Below are 15,718 nucleotides of genomic sequence, written 5' to 3' on the forward strand. Positions count from 1 at the left end.
GCGGACACAACGTTACCGTTCGATGCAGCCTTAGAAAGTGTTTTAAGTAGCTTAGAACGCAAGTTTACTTTTAAAAAAGAGCAACACGTCTTCTTCTTCCTCGTCGAATTTCTGTCGCTCTACATACGTCATCTGGTATAAGTGATACAATTGGCTATGAATCGCGCGCAAAGCAGCATGGGAAGAACCAGACGCCATTTGATAGACATTCGTAGCGCCCAATAAACGGCTCTAGGCATTCGTAAACCACGCCTCAAATACGAGAAAATGCACACCTAGTTCCCAGACCACCATCTCATCGAGATGTGGACGCGTCAGCCAGGCTACTCATTGCCTAGAATCATCATGCTTTATTCCGGTTGTCTCCTCTGTTTCTGTGTGTTAACACATAAACAGACCTCAGATTACACGGTCATGTTGTTTGAAGAAACAACAGAAATGAAGCACTTTGAGCGAGTAATTTAGCAATTTTAAGGTATAAAATAAGAATTTTAATAATTAATGAACAAAATGAATTTTGAACTCAGAAGTTTGACCCGATGGGAACGGATTTATCCAACTTTAGAGTTGTCACTTTTTCCTACAAACTCTGTGTTTTCCCAACAGGTCAGAAGGGCCCTAAAGGCCTTACGGGTGATCCAGGTAAAGGCCTGCCGGGACCAGATGGACCACAGGGACTCCGAGGTGCGATACTCCTCCTCTTCACACACTAACTCCTGTCCTGATGACAAAATCTGTACTTGATACCTTAATTTCCTCTCACTTAAGTGGAACTAAATGTTTTTTCAAGGATACGAGGCGTCTTATTCTCACTGCAGCTCAAATATTTTAAATCATACATTGTTTCTCTAAAGTTTTAAAATGAACTGTTAGCTTTTATCGACTGATGTTCATTTTTAGCTGTTTTAAAGCAGAGACTCTGCTGACCTCTACGTTTTTATAATGACCTTTTCCAGGTTTGACGGGTGACCCTGCTGAACCCAAAAACGGTATGGAGGGTCCCCGCGGGCCCCGTGGTTTTCCCGGCCCCGTGGGTCCTTCCGGTATGGTTGGAATCGCGGGCGTGCCGGGATTTTGCGAGGCGCGGGACTGCAGCATTCACGCGCCTGTGATGCGCAAAGAGCAAGGTTTGGTAAAAAGACCCGCGAGTGCAAAAATCTGAGCCTGAACACGAGGACCACCACGGGAGCGTAGAGTTTCTGGTGACAGCGTCGTGGCTCATCCCGGTGACAACACAGACGGGAGCTGGTTTTAATGGAGAAAAGTATCTTAAATACAGTTATAACAATGGTTTGTTTAAAAGCCGTGAGGAAATTGTCAGTCTATAGTATCATGGGGCGCCCCATTGACATCTCTGTGCAGAAACCAGATGACATAACCTTCCATATCAGCCAGAAAAGGCTTCAAGTAAACACTAACATCCTACAGAGGGTCAGACTTCATAAATATCCGAACTCTGCCACAATTGTTGCTGGAAAGATTCAGTCAAATCTGGTGTAATTTGATGGATCAAAAGTAAATTATTCCCCACCCACTTCCCTCCTGCCATTTGCTTTTTTCTCTTGTAAACGAAGAATGAATAAATAAATAATGCTCTGTAAATATCATGTAAAGAATCTTAAATGCATGTGATGTGCTTTAAAATATGTTTCACATAAACTGATGTTTTTTTAACCCGAGTCTCCGGTTTGTCAGTCGTCACTTTTTCAAGATTTGGTTATGATTTTATTCTATTTATTTTTGGAGAAATAATCCCAGAAGTAGCCTAGTTTCAGATTATTTAAAGGGAGGCATATTATGGAAAAATCTCCTTTTTTCTGTGCTTGAGAGCATATATTTGGGTGTCTGAAGTCACTTCCAACTCTTCCAACTTCCAACTGGCATTTTGTTTTGGGCCCCATAAATTCAGTAAACCCTTCTGATCAGAGGGTAAGTTATGTCACTTCTCAACATTATCCAACCTTTTCCCTCTGTATCTCAGCCTAACTTTAGTTTAGATGTTCGCTTTACCTCAGGACCGAAAGCTTTTTGCTTTGCTATTAACATTAAATTTCTTAATTGGTTATCTTGGTCACATAACTGAAGAATTGAATAAGCTAATAATGGTCAAGCAGTATTTTTCTTGTACAAGTACCGTAAGTCTAACTGTTACATACAGTGTGTCATTAACAGATATAGAAATAAAGATAAATTAAGCAGACTGGTTTAAGATTGAAAGTGCATTTATTTTTTTGTTTTGCAAAAGATAGAAAAATAGTCACACTAGGGGATATTTTACATTCACAGTATAAAGATAAAAAAAAACAGTGCAATATTTTTCATGGCAAATTATTGACTTTGGTGGATTCAGTTTCCCAAAACAGTACAAAATGAGGAAAAAAAACTGGCCGAGGGAAAAATAAATCTGTTCTAAAATCAAAACGAATGACAGGGAGTCCACAGCACGCTGAACAAAAGCACCAATATCATCTGATTGGTCTGAGTGGTTAATGCATACAGATGTTAGTTCCCTTTTTCTGTAAAGTTTCCCTTCTAAATGTTGTTAACCAAGCTGATCAAAACAAAGTCGTGGAGCAACAAAGAGCATCGACAGAGTCTGTGAACTAAACTGGAAGAACTTTTGACAAAGTCTGAAAACACAAACAGTTGGATTTCTCACTGATTTATAACATGAGGCTCAGTTAAAATATATATATATATATATACACACACATATATATATATATATATATATATATATGCACATAATAACTATTCTAAATATATCCTTCATGGAACCTTGATCAGTGTGGCATCAGTTCATTTAAGTTAGAGAACTATAATTGTTTGTTATCTGCTGAGTATCATTTAATGAAGAAATAGAGAACCAGAGATATTCAATGATGTTGGATAAATTAATCCCCCATCAGTGTGTCATGATTTTAATGTTACTTGTGACTTGTAGTGAGAATTAAGTTGACTGCGGATAACGTGAAATTCACCATGAGTCCAAATGTTTCTCTTCCCAGGAACCAAAAAATAAAGTTTACATGTAGTTTGTGCTCATCGAAATTGCATAATTGGTGTATCATGTACAATCTATTCATCATCATTTTTATTTTACAAATGTAACTTGGTAATAGTTTGAGAACTTTAAGTTAACTTAGTGTAAAAAGTTTTAAACTCCCATAGAAACCCACACAAATAAATATGTTTATAGATAGATAAAAATAAATAAAAACAAAATAGACATTAAATAAATTACCTGAGCTCCCGAACACAATTGATTTCCCCATGTTGTTCTTTTTAAGCCTTAAGGATATTATTGCTGGTATTGTAGTTTCTTACTTTAATTCATTTGCTTGTCAAGTAGGATTTCTTATTGGTCTGGCTGCCTAAAAGCTTTTTAGGCAGCCAGACCAATGAGAAATCCTACTTGAGATCAATAAGATGAATAATCCATCAGTGTTTAAGATAAATGTTAGGAAAAAAGTTTAAAAATTGACATTTGCTCTGTAGCTTTGGTTGCTACAGGACTTATACTATCCGGTATATATACAGCTGAGATGTGAGAAGTGAACTGTCAGTGGTTAAACCCAATCCTATAATATAGCAGCAAGGATGATGATTTAAGTTTCTAATTTTTGGATTGTCCCACAGACTCATGTTGTGATCAGATGCTCTTTCTTGCTCCAACAGCCGATACTTTTACTCCAAGTTTGAGTTGCTGATAACTTATATCCTTCAATAATTTATCCTACATCCAGATTAGATGATAAATCTGAACAAATGTGCTTCACAGCAAAAGATTTTTTTTTTAGTGCAAAAACAGAATTGTTTGGAAACAAGCCCTCCTCATCTAACATGTAAACACCATACTGGCAGGCTCGAATTCAGTATTATGACATCATCTCCTAACTCTAGAAATACTAGTTTCTTTAAATTTAAGGTGGTAAAACTACATTTTAGGGTTTAAAGGATTTGATTTAAAAGAAAAAAAAAGTGCAATCAAATTCAAAGTACATAGTTTAGCAAATCAACTACAATAAACCTTTTGTATACATGAGGTGAAATGTTTCTCTGAGATCAACAGTACCTTCTGGGGTCTATGGGGAAAAGGAATGCTACTAGCTTTTTATCTGATCTTGGCTTATTCTTGGTTTAATCTATATAGCAGTGTTGATCTGTGAACTCTAAATCTTTGTAAATACAGCCCTGATATGTGACCAGAAATAGATATGTGCCTTGTAAAGTGCCACATAAAGTAAAGTGCAGAGGACAGCAAGCATAGAAATAGAGTTTCTCTTGCAGCTTTGCATAGCAGATGACTTGTCAGATCACTCAACCATCAGATACCATCCGATCATCAAGGCCACCAGCAAATAAAGCGAACCTACAGAGGAGAGAAAAATAAAATCAGCTCACAGCAGCTCCAACTTTCCAGCAATGAAATCAATGAGCAAATTCATTTTAGCCTCAGCCATGTAGACGGATGTTAACTCAGACCCAACAATTAAAGCACTACCATGAAATTAGATCCTTAATCACTATTGTAACTCCTCCACAGTGTTAAAGATGATAGATAGATAAATACTTTATTAATCCCAAGTTGGGAAATTGTTTTGTTTTGTTGCAGCAGCATACAGTAAAGATATGAAAACAATTAAAGTAGTAAAAACAAGCAAATAGAATAGAATAAAATAAGTAAATAAATATAAAACAAAATAAAATAAAATAAAAATAGCAAATATAAACATTCACTATGTATTTTTCTTGTGGTAACTAGTTATGTTGCGTGCTAGTTTTCCAGTTCAAGTATGCATAAACCATTTAATCTTACAAATTTGACCATAAACTGGACAATAATTTACCTAATAAACATAATGCTCTGTCAAAGAAATCAGATAACAGCAATAGAGGGAATGTCCATAGGTCAAGGTTCCATCCAGAAATCCAGTTTCTTCATACGTATACTCATTTCTACTCCTGAAAAATTCAGGGCGCAGAGCCTGAATTCTGGCGTATAAAACCCTGCATGCCTGGTTATACGTCAGAGGGGAATTTGTCAGCAAAAGCAAGGTGACAAGAACTCAAATTATTAATCCAGTTTTGTAAGTACCACCAGTGATTATGCAATTTAAACTTTTGTGGTAAAAACAGTCAAACTGCGGTGCATGTTTATAGCCAACTCATTCACTTTCACCTGTGTTGTTAAATTCAAACAGACAGATCAACGATGTTAGAGCCATGAAGGTTGCATGGACTATGCATAGGAAATGATGAGTACAGTAGCTCATCTAAATATTATACAATCAGGATTTTCATGTTAGAAATCACGTGTTCACTGTAAATCCACTTTTATGAGCCTGGATTCCAGTTGTCTTAACAAAATGCAGATATTAATTTGGCTTACAATAAAAAAAGATAACCCTGAATTCTTGCTGACTCTGGGCGTGCATTAAATTACACAAAGGTTGTTTCCCATTTTAGACATTTTTCTGTGTTTTTGCACCAGTTAAACAGACTGTAGACTATATTAAGTCACTAAGTGTGATTCTGTCACTTGATAGGCATAACTAAACACCCGAATAGCACCAATGACATCACATACATTCCTCTTTGGAGACTCCAAACTCAATAGCAATATGTTTACTGATATCACCAATCAAGCAAGGGGTAGTGGGATTTTCATACGGACTTCCATAAAATCTGACTTCTTTATTAAACCACCAGAGCCACCTCTAACAGGCAACAATAAATGATACAGGTTTAAGGCACTTCTGCAATGGCTTCATTTTTCAGACAAGAACTTAGGTCTATCTTTTATAAAACAGTCTTTTTTTACAGTCATTGGTCATTTTAACAGGCAGCTGTTTCCCATTTTTTTCTATTTGCATTGGATTAGATACAGCCATCTTGTCTTTCAGGCCTCTAAAATGTAATATAGTGGGACAGCTTTCTTCTAAACTTCCTGTTCATTCATAAGTACAGCTATCAGGGTTCAGAGGGCAATCTTTTGAATTTGTGACGGAACATGTTCAACTTAACACAAAGTTTTAAGACAAAACCTATCAAAATCTGTGCAATATAAGACAGTATAAAGATATCTAAAACCTGGCACTTCAACACCCACAATGCAGCAAAGCTGCATAGATTAGTGCAGCCGCACAGTTAGCAGTGCCGACACTGAGGTCTTCTCACAGCGTGGAATCACCGTAGATAACGACTTTGATACTGTTGCAACAACTAAAGTGTCTCTTAAAGCTCTATGTAATCGACTGGTTCTAACAGTCCAAATGCTAAATCATTTGTTACTTTTAAAGTGAATGTTTTACTATGAAAAAACACAATCTATGATCTTGCCGCCAAGCCTCCCTCAAAAGCCTCCTGGCTCACAGTTTAGGTTTTTATAACTTTGCATGTTCTCTGTTAACTTTAACAACATTAAAATTAGTCATAGATTTTAATGTGCCTCTTGAATGCAGCAAACTGAGTTTGAGTCAATGAGTCCATGGAGTGCTTATGGTGGAAAATCAGAACTGTCAGAAATCAGAACACCTCGACTCACCTTGACCTCCATGTGGCATCCCAAAGGAAGGGGAGTATTGGCATTCTCGGCTGAGGTAGACAGTTGTACTCTCCTTAGTCACACCCATCTGTAAACATTTTATGCCACTATTTAGATCCAAACCCACGTTTCTGCTTTACTCTTGAGATGGCTGTGACTTCCATCTCTAAAGGAATTAGGCTGGTATTAGTGTACAACATACGTTGGTGCACACCGAGGAGAGGTTTACATTGATGCAAGCGTCCAAGGTCATCCTGCTACCTTCGATATTCTTGCACGGAGGACGGCAAGTTTTCGAGTTCCCTTTAGTGTGACCAAATGTCTACAAGAACAAAGCAAAAACACACATAGAAATAAAAATGACTTTTTGAACAGTTACTATCTTCACCACAACTCCCATGTGGGGTGTCATGGGGACTTAATTACTTTTCAGAAGTGAGATACATTATCTTAATGGCTCAATCTGTTACAATGACAGCATTAAATCATTTAAACATAGTTCCTCAAAGCTTCTTCCAGACATGCTTGTGAAAGTGATTTGCCAATCGCACAAGATTAGATAGTATATCAACTAAAGTTCTCATTCACCAACTGGAATGCCACACAGTGTTTGAGTAAAACATAGCAAAGGTGGATAGATGCCAGTGAAGATATCCCTTTTTTACATGTTTAAGCGTAAAAGGAAAGCAGTACATGCCTGCAATGGGCTATGCAGGGCGCTTAGCATGTACAAGGACATGCTAGGTGCATTCAAGTGACAGCTGATATGATGTACAGTTTGAATGAATTCAACTAATGCTGATCATTCAGTCCAAGCTGCAGAAATAAGAATAAGTGACAATCAGGTGACTCTTTGAAATGCACCGAATGCTGCGAGTGTTGCAAATATGACGTCTTTTTGGGACTCCTGAGTTCAAATTACAAGCACACATTCAAAGACGTCAAAGCAGTAATGTTAATCTTTTAAACAAATGATCCGGAGGGAAGACATTTTGTTAGAAGATTGGGCAATCTCCGGAAAAAAAAATAATGGTGCGGCGTAGTTTGTCTTTGTTTTTTACAAACAATTGCTTTAGAAAATGTAATTCAATTTGCACCTGCAAATTTGGTATTACATTATTCTTGCTAACATTGCAGTGTCATAAATCACCCTCCTGTCCACTCATGCACCTCTGCCTACTAATTATACTAATCTGCTTGGATTTAATAAAATCCAAGCAGATTATCAGACTATTTCAGTAAACTATCAATATTTTACACCAACGCTGACAGGTGAGTTGTCACATGACAGGTAATTCTTACCGTTGCAAAACACATAGCAATAAATTGTTGGAAAGTAATGTACTTTCCACGGTAGGAGTTTTTAAGGGAACTACATAGAGAACAGAAAATATTACCAAACGAGGAGTGATTTAGGACACAGGCTTAATGCTAAGACTAGCCTTGCAAGATGCTCACAAAAACAGAGCTAAAACACTGAGAGTTAGCAGGTTTACCTTGGGTTAATCCTCTGCGGGCCGTGAACCTCTGTACAAAAATTCACAACAATCCACCAAACAGCTGTTCAGATATCTGAATCTACTTCAGAGTGGTGCATCAATTATTGCAGCATTTAGCTAAACATTGATACAACATAACCTGTAAGCCATCATATTGTTCTCAAGCTAGAACAGAGTGACATCTTAGATGAACTTGAAGGTTTTATTGTACCGTGTCGTTTGCGGTCCAAGTGTTCTCACATGATGGTTGAAAAGGCACTTTAGGGCTCCCACAGCAGGAGGTGAACTGTGTAATCTCCTTCACCTCTGAGTTGCTCCCCACATACACCACAGCCACTGCAACATATACAGAAGAAGAAGAAATTAAGCAAGCTCTTACCCTCTGTTCACCTGTTCTTGCTTCATTTTCACTGGCAGATTTTGGCATTGATTTTACACTTCTTGCCATTTGGTGATGGAAATTGGGGATGATTGAAACTGATGATTGTTCTCTGAGATACTCACAGACTCCTTGGACTACACCAATCTGACAATCTGAAATTTTGCCCAGACAAAATGTATTCATGTTTCATTTTGTAAACACATAAAGGTAGTTCAGCTGGTGCTCTTTTAAACATCTAAAGAAACTAGTGTTTTCTTTTTACACAAGGGATCTGTTGATGTGAAACCTAATATGTAAATATTAGTAAATAATAATATTAGTACATTTTTTGTTGATACAGTTATATGAATGAATTTGTGTTCAGAAAGTTTGTTTATTTTTTACGATGCCCTAGTTCACTGTTTCCCAGACACTAAAGAGAAAGTAAATGTAAAAAAAACAAACAATCGATAGCCGCTATCATCCAGCTGCCACATTCTTTTTACATCTATGTTGGTATTTCACAATCTGTGCATCGCTCTGTTTGTTCAGACTTTCTCCACATCATTATTAGTATCCACAGTAAGGATCTCTGTACTGTTTTCTGTTTCAGTAAGACCTATTGCAACTACCCCCTCTCCTTCCTTAATACATGACTGTTAGATTCTTTGGGGCCAAACCTGCTTTTATATTTGATGTCAAAACAGACTGATAGTAGTGGCAATCAAACACTTAAGATATACAAAAACAATCGCTTTAAATCTGATCTGTGTTTACAATCCAGTGAAGATTAAATAACAAGTTGTGCAAGTGAAACGATATCATTTGTGACTTACCCTTTATACGTTTTAGGCTTGTGTTACTTTTTTTAAATATATTTGCCCGCTGTCAACTCAATAAGGGGGACATATTGGAATAGTTTAGACTAAGACAAGTATCCGATTTACTTAGAGAATATGAAAGCAAAACAAGTGCCATTACATATTATTTACTTCATTCATAGAGGGGAATTTCCCAACCCGTTTTCAAGTGTAGCTGTCACTTTACACGTTGGAAAGTTCTGGAATCCCGGGGGAATACCCGACCACGCGGCTTTTACTTTCAGTTATTTATTATGTTATTTATATGTTACTAAATATATCAGAAATAACATTTTGTTACAGAATTACACAATAAACGCCGAAGCACTGAAAATAAGCTACAGTACATTTTAGTTACAGTTATACGAAGGATCTATTATCGGAAAAAGGCTGCAGAGTCGCTGCTCCGCTAAGTGAGCGTAAGAATTTAACTTTACGGGGTAAAATCCACCGGTCAGCACTAATAACACTTCAACCGTATAACATAATAAAGTCTAAACTGTTGAAATACTCACATGAAAACACACAACTGCGAAATACACCGTTCGACATCATTATAGCGGCTTTCATCGGTATCTCTGAAGTTTCCGCCCAGAGTGGTGTTTCCGCCCCTTTTCACGTGATACTACGTCACGTTACGTCCACCTGATTTCATCACATAAAAACCCTCAATGCTTCTACATTTGCGTCTTGGTTTCGTGTCTGTGTATGCGACTGTCAACTTTCCTCATCAACATGACGATGATTCCAGATGTGCTGAGTCTCGCGCTGCTGTTGCCACTGTGTAAGTTTATCAGTTTTTTTTTTAACATGTTACGTTTGTCATTTAATCCTTTATTTGATGTTTATTGATGTACCGAAATGCACTAACTGACTTTGTTGCTGCGATTTGATAAGAAATAAATAGGTCTACCCCTCAAATTTTAAACATAATGCTTCCTTTATGTCTCAGATGTGTGCCTCGTGGGCGGCAGGGTCGTCAGTGACGCACGACAGGTGAAAGCCCTCTCAGGTTGGAACTGTACCCTGAAATGCACCGCGGAATACAAACCCGGTGTCCAGTACTCTGCTGTGAGCTGGTATAAGGTAAACATTGTGCTTTTTAAAAGTGATTTTACGAAAGAAGTTCGGGAAGTTAAAGTTTGTCTTTGGCTGTCTGAGGAATACTCTCACTTTCTGTTTGCGTGATCTCTGCAAGAAGACACAGCACATGTTATAGGCTAAATGACATAATGATGGTTAGGTTAATGCAAATACATTTATTATTGTATTGTAAGGACTTATGTAGAAGTTGGGAATTCTGAAAAATGAAAGAGATGAATCAGGACCTAAAACTGCTTTAGTAGAACTGACAGCAGCAGCTTTGGTGTTCATGGAAATGTTTGTTTCAAAGGAGCGAGCTGTAGTTAACTTGATGCTCTTAAACTGGATCAATAACAAAATAGAGTGCTCAACCTTTATGGGTATTTGTTGTAACTTTTAAAATGACAGCACAGTATTATAACAGTGCAATAAACAAACTTGTTGTCTGTAAAACACTAAAAACATTGTGAAAATGCCTTTTGAACTTGACCTACAATCAAAAAACCTAAAATCTAAGCATTACTGTGAAATAGAAACAGAGAAATGCAACAAATTTGAGAAGTTGTGCCTGGTTATTTGATCCTAGAATGTAAGAAACAAGAACATTTGTCTGTCCATTTATCTGTTTTCTTTTTTAATCATTTAGGCGATAAAATAGCATTTCTAACCTAAATCTAATCACTGCGCTAATTGTTTTACAGCTCGGAGGGAACCCGTCACATCCTCGCAGTGGGCTTTTGCGAAAAGAACTCCCGAATGGCATGATTAGTTGGTACGCTGGCCTGGACCGGGAGGTGGAGCTGGTGGACGACTCCCACAACATCTTCCTGCCCAACCTGACATGCAGAGACGGCGGCGTGTACCTGTGTAAGCTGTCTGCACCTGTAGGAGAGCGGAACCGGGAGGGGAGGGTTCTCCTCACTCTGACAGGTGAGCGTTGGGTGTCAAAGGGTCATCTCTAATGTTTCCATTCAGGTCTTACTTTCATCCCTCAAGCAGATTTCCCAAACTTACCAACGCTTCCCAAAGCATTTGTGTCTTAGATTTGATTTGTGAAAAATTGGGAGACGTGTGTCGGCTGTTAACTTTGAACAAAGACTTTAGAAGAACATCAGTCTTTGCCACAAGGGATGGATCTGTCATGAGCATATGCTCTTTTTAAGCATTAAGAATGGGATACATTTTTATTTGGGAACATAAAACCTCAACCAGAAGGTCGTGGGAGAGGGAGAAAATCAGAGAATAAACACTCAACAGGATACAGTCATGTGAACAAGAAAGTAAACTCAATTTTTTACATATCACACTTGTGTTTGCATAGTTGCATCTAAACAAACCGCAAGGAAAATAGTTTGATCATAATGTACAGCACCACATTTGGACAAAAGCGAACACAACACACCTCATAACAGCTGTGAAGCACGGTGGTGCAGGGCTGATGGTTTGGGCTCGTTTTTTTTGCCACAGTGCCAGGGCATCTTGAGCTGCAGTTGCATGTTGACTGGGCCATTTAACCGGAACATTGTCCTTTGAAACTGTTTTACACGCACAGGAGGGAATCAAGTCATTAATTAAAGTATGTGTGAGCAAATGTTCAAGACGTTTCGGAGCTTCTAACTTCTCTGTGAGAGATCCTTGTACTTGTAGATAAAGCCAGATTCACTGCACAGATTTTTCCTTTCATTTACTTGAAAGTCCAGAACGGATTGATATGTTGTGGTGTTGCAAATGTTGCAATCCTCAAACTGAAATAACCTTGATCTCTTTTTCCATTTCTAGATTGCCCAGCTGGCCCCACAGAGTCTCCTGAAGAATTTAAAGATGATCTTGTTGGCCCAACAGATTTTCCTATTGTCCCCGCACAAGATCCGATGACCAATGACCTGGTTATATGTGCCATGGCATTGATAATGGTTGCACTTGTCATACTCTCCATTATCCATGTAAGTAATGGAATTTGCTCGCACAGACTGTTACAGGATTTTCCATACTAGCATTTTGAATGGTCTTATGTAACACTGGAAGATTTGCTTGATGATCATTTCATTCATCACACAAAATTATTATCACTGCATTTATGAACATATACGGACAGGCTTGGTGTACGTTGCTGGTTGATTCCTAATCTAAATGTTTTTCTCTTTTCTCCACCAGTGCTGCTTTAATAGTACTTTCAAAGAAAAGAAAAAGACAACAAAAAAGGAAATTTTACTGGATGCACCAGCCAAAGAACTTAAGAAGAAGGACTTAATGTTGATCTATACTTTGGGTCCAAAACCATCCACTATGAAGCATGTCTGTGTTTGAAGACATTCTCTGGAGCAAGATTCAGGATTATCTTCATCAATCACTCAAAGAACTTGAGGGGAGGGTCCCGGGATGCGGAGCTGGTCCAGTAGGCATGTCGAGCTTTGCTTCCTTCGGCCACAGGTCGAGGTTCATCTGGATGAGACTGCAAGCTAGTCATCGTGACGGTGCCACTGCTGTGCATTTGGCAACATGTTAGGAGAAGTTACTATGGAGAGAGAGATGTTGGTACACTATTAGTTTTAAATACCACTTTGATTTGTGGAGGGAAGCCGCACTGCCTCCATTCTGTCCCACCACACAGCACTTTATGTTTTATCAAGACAGATCAGTCGCAGGTACTGTAATATGTGAAATGTGTTTTGTAGAAAATGGAACAGGAGAGAATGAAGAGTGTGTAGTGATGTGTTGTCCATTAACTGAGCCATGACTGAATGCAGCTTATACTACATTTCATTTTTGTTTTTTTGCTTGTTTAATGTTCTCAAGTTGTGTGTGAATCTGAAAACACTGTGTGCCTAAGTTGCTCTGCTTTTAAACTTTGAATGGTTGTTTCTCATTTATTTTATCTGACGATGTGGATAAATGCAATCCTGAGGTATTCACTATACAAACTGTCAGCATTGTTTTGCCCACACAAATGATAAAAGCATCAAAGCTACAATACACATGTTGGTAGATAGTGAACCTCATTGCCCTTTAAAATCAGGAACTGAGAAATGATGACATATGCATACGCCTCTGCTCTGTGTGCTTTTTTAACTTTGGGGAAAGTCATAGGGTGGATTTTTAAGGTCTGGGCTTTTTTCATATTGAGCACTTCCCTTATGAAAATAATGACCAAATTGTAGCCAATATCACATGCTTAGATTTTCCAATGAGGAACTAAACCTATGGTTTATGTGAACATTTATCTCACAAGCTTTTAATTAGAACATTTCTAGCAACGTATAAAAGGAAATAGATCATTTACAATGCATTGACAGAGGAGGAAGCTGGGGCAAAACCTATGTCGGGCTTTAATTGGGGAACTCCATCGTGTCACTGTGGTTGCCATTCTGCAAAAACGTGGGGAAGTTAAGTTATGTTTGATGCTTCATCAGAAAAGTTTGTATGAAAGTTACTATTTTTTCAATCTGCATGTCATTATGAAATGTAAAAACCTCCTGGGGAAAAAAAGGAAATGTGAAAACTGGGGCAAATTTACAGCTTTGGCATATCTGTCATACATAAGAATTTGTTTTTTGTTATGTGTATTTTGTGTCATATCACAAATTTCTTCAAAAAGTACTTGTTTATAGATAAGCAAGTACATTTTGAAGAGTGTAATGTGCTTTAATATTCAAATAAAAATGGTCAATTACTTTGGATTTGTGTCTCTCCTTTAGCTCCTTGTTTGTTGACGTCAAAGTTAGTTTATTTCTTTCTTATCTCCAGCACCCCCCTGTGGCCAGCCTATTTCAGAGACAATGAAACTGCACAGTGTAAAAAATGTCCTATTTTGATCCTGATTGCATGACCCCAACTTTGAAACATGGAGGCAGTGCTGTGATTATTTGGGATTTATGGTCCTGTAATGGCATTGAATGGCAGGCCTTGGACCACTTGGGCTGGTCCTCACAATCAACAGGAACACACTGAGGAGAAGTGTTGGGTCCAGTATCTTGCCAAAGGATTCCTCAAATTGGAGATTAAACCAGTGCCCTGGTAAAGTAAAAAATTAATTTAACATGTTTCCATTTTTCTGGCCAACCTTTGTATACTCAGACTTTAAGGCACTTTTTCAAAGTTTTGGCTCAAAATCGATGCATTAGCTGCAGACATATTCCTTTTTTTTTTTTTCCTGACGGGTCCTACATTCCCCATAATGCAACGTGACATATTTTTAATTAAGCTCAACCATTTGTTCTTAAATGTTACATTAAGAAGACCAAAACAACTCTGTTGGGTGTATCGAACTTGTTCCTTCTGTTTTTATTCATTTTTTTGTGTTTTTGGTCTTCTGCGGGTCTTAAGACAGGTATGTGAACACTTCTAGACATTTAGCTTTCTTTATCAATTAGCGACCACGAGGCACCTGCATTTAAACTTATATTTGTTGTGTATGTTCATTGTGTTTGAGCCCGAAATAAAAGTACCTGTCTACTATTCAAAGGAGATGTTTTTTTCTCTCTCTAGTGAGAAAACCTTTAACGTATCTTTTTCCTTTCCCTGAGAGTTATTGCTTTTTTAGCTAGGTTTGTGGTTTTTGGCACCTTTTAGCGTCACACGTGGAACTCACTAAATGCAGGACGCCATTTTCCAAAATAAACTATGTGTAACTATGTGTAACTATCTGTGTATAGTAAAGATATTTTCGTTTCACATGCATATACATGTGATTTAATTCCTCTCGTCCTGTCCTCTTTATATACTATGTGAAAATACAAACAACATGACTACACGTGAGATATCTGATGTTTAATGCCCTTATTTTGAACGTATGAGGCATGTTGTCGTGGCCGAGTGGTTAAGGCGATGGACTAGAAATCCATTGGGGTCTCCCCGCGCAGGTTCGAATCCTGCCGACAACGATACGTTTTCATTTTTGAAACAAAACTCAAGAATTCAAGAAATGCTGAAATATTGTTCCCTTCTTTAAAAAATAACAAAAGCCTGAAAGTTAGTGCCTTTTAAGGTTAACTAGAATGTTACACTAATGTAGCCTGGAAAACCAGCGCCAACTGCTGGACGGCAAAATGTTTTGCCTGCGGTTGGGTCTGGCCTCGATCCACTTGTCATTTTGAAAATACTGCCCTGAATCTGGCAGATGGCAACTAAACCAATCACAACGCAGAGATGTGTTTTGAATCAACGCGGGCGGGCCAGAGGGTTCTGAGGGAGTGACGACAGAGCAGTGCGACGTTGGGCAGTGGAAGCGAACATAGACAAGCGAAAGCACAACAAGAAAGATGGCGGCGGCAATGGAACAGTGCTCGTTTGATTCAGCCTTGGCACACAGCCATTATAACGAACAGCCTTGCCACTCTCTATTAAGCCCCATTGTACCGGCTTTTTGGCT

The 15,718-nt window shown here is 38.2% G+C and overlaps 1 protein-coding gene and 1 non-coding gene across 2 annotated transcripts; both read left to right on the plus strand.

Moving 5' to 3' along the window:
- The first annotated feature begins 9,945 nt into the window (after positions 1-9,945).
- LOC142380340 (uncharacterized) lies at positions 9,946-14,020 on the plus strand. Its single transcript, XM_075466116.1, has 5 exons — positions 9,946-10,051; positions 10,220-10,353; positions 11,052-11,280; positions 12,130-12,293; positions 12,505-14,020. Exons 1-5 carry the CDS (start codon positions 9,976-9,978, stop codon positions 12,655-12,657), a joined length of 756 nt encoding a protein of 251 aa, XP_075322231.1. The 5' UTR covers positions 9,946-9,975; the 3' UTR covers positions 12,658-14,020.
- Positions 14,021-15,148: 1,128 nt separating this feature from the next.
- Positions 15,149-15,230, plus strand: trnas-aga (transfer RNA serine (anticodon AGA)). The gene has a single exon. It is a non-coding gene; the product is annotated as a tRNA-Ser (tRNA).
- The last annotated feature ends 488 nt before the right edge of the window (positions 15,231-15,718 follow it).

This window comes from Odontesthes bonariensis, chromosome 5 (genome assembly GCF_027942865.1).
Source record: "Odontesthes bonariensis isolate fOdoBon6 chromosome 5, fOdoBon6.hap1, whole genome shotgun sequence".
In the NCBI taxonomy this organism is placed as follows: Eukaryota; Metazoa; Chordata; class Actinopteri; order Atheriniformes; family Atherinopsidae; genus Odontesthes; species Odontesthes bonariensis.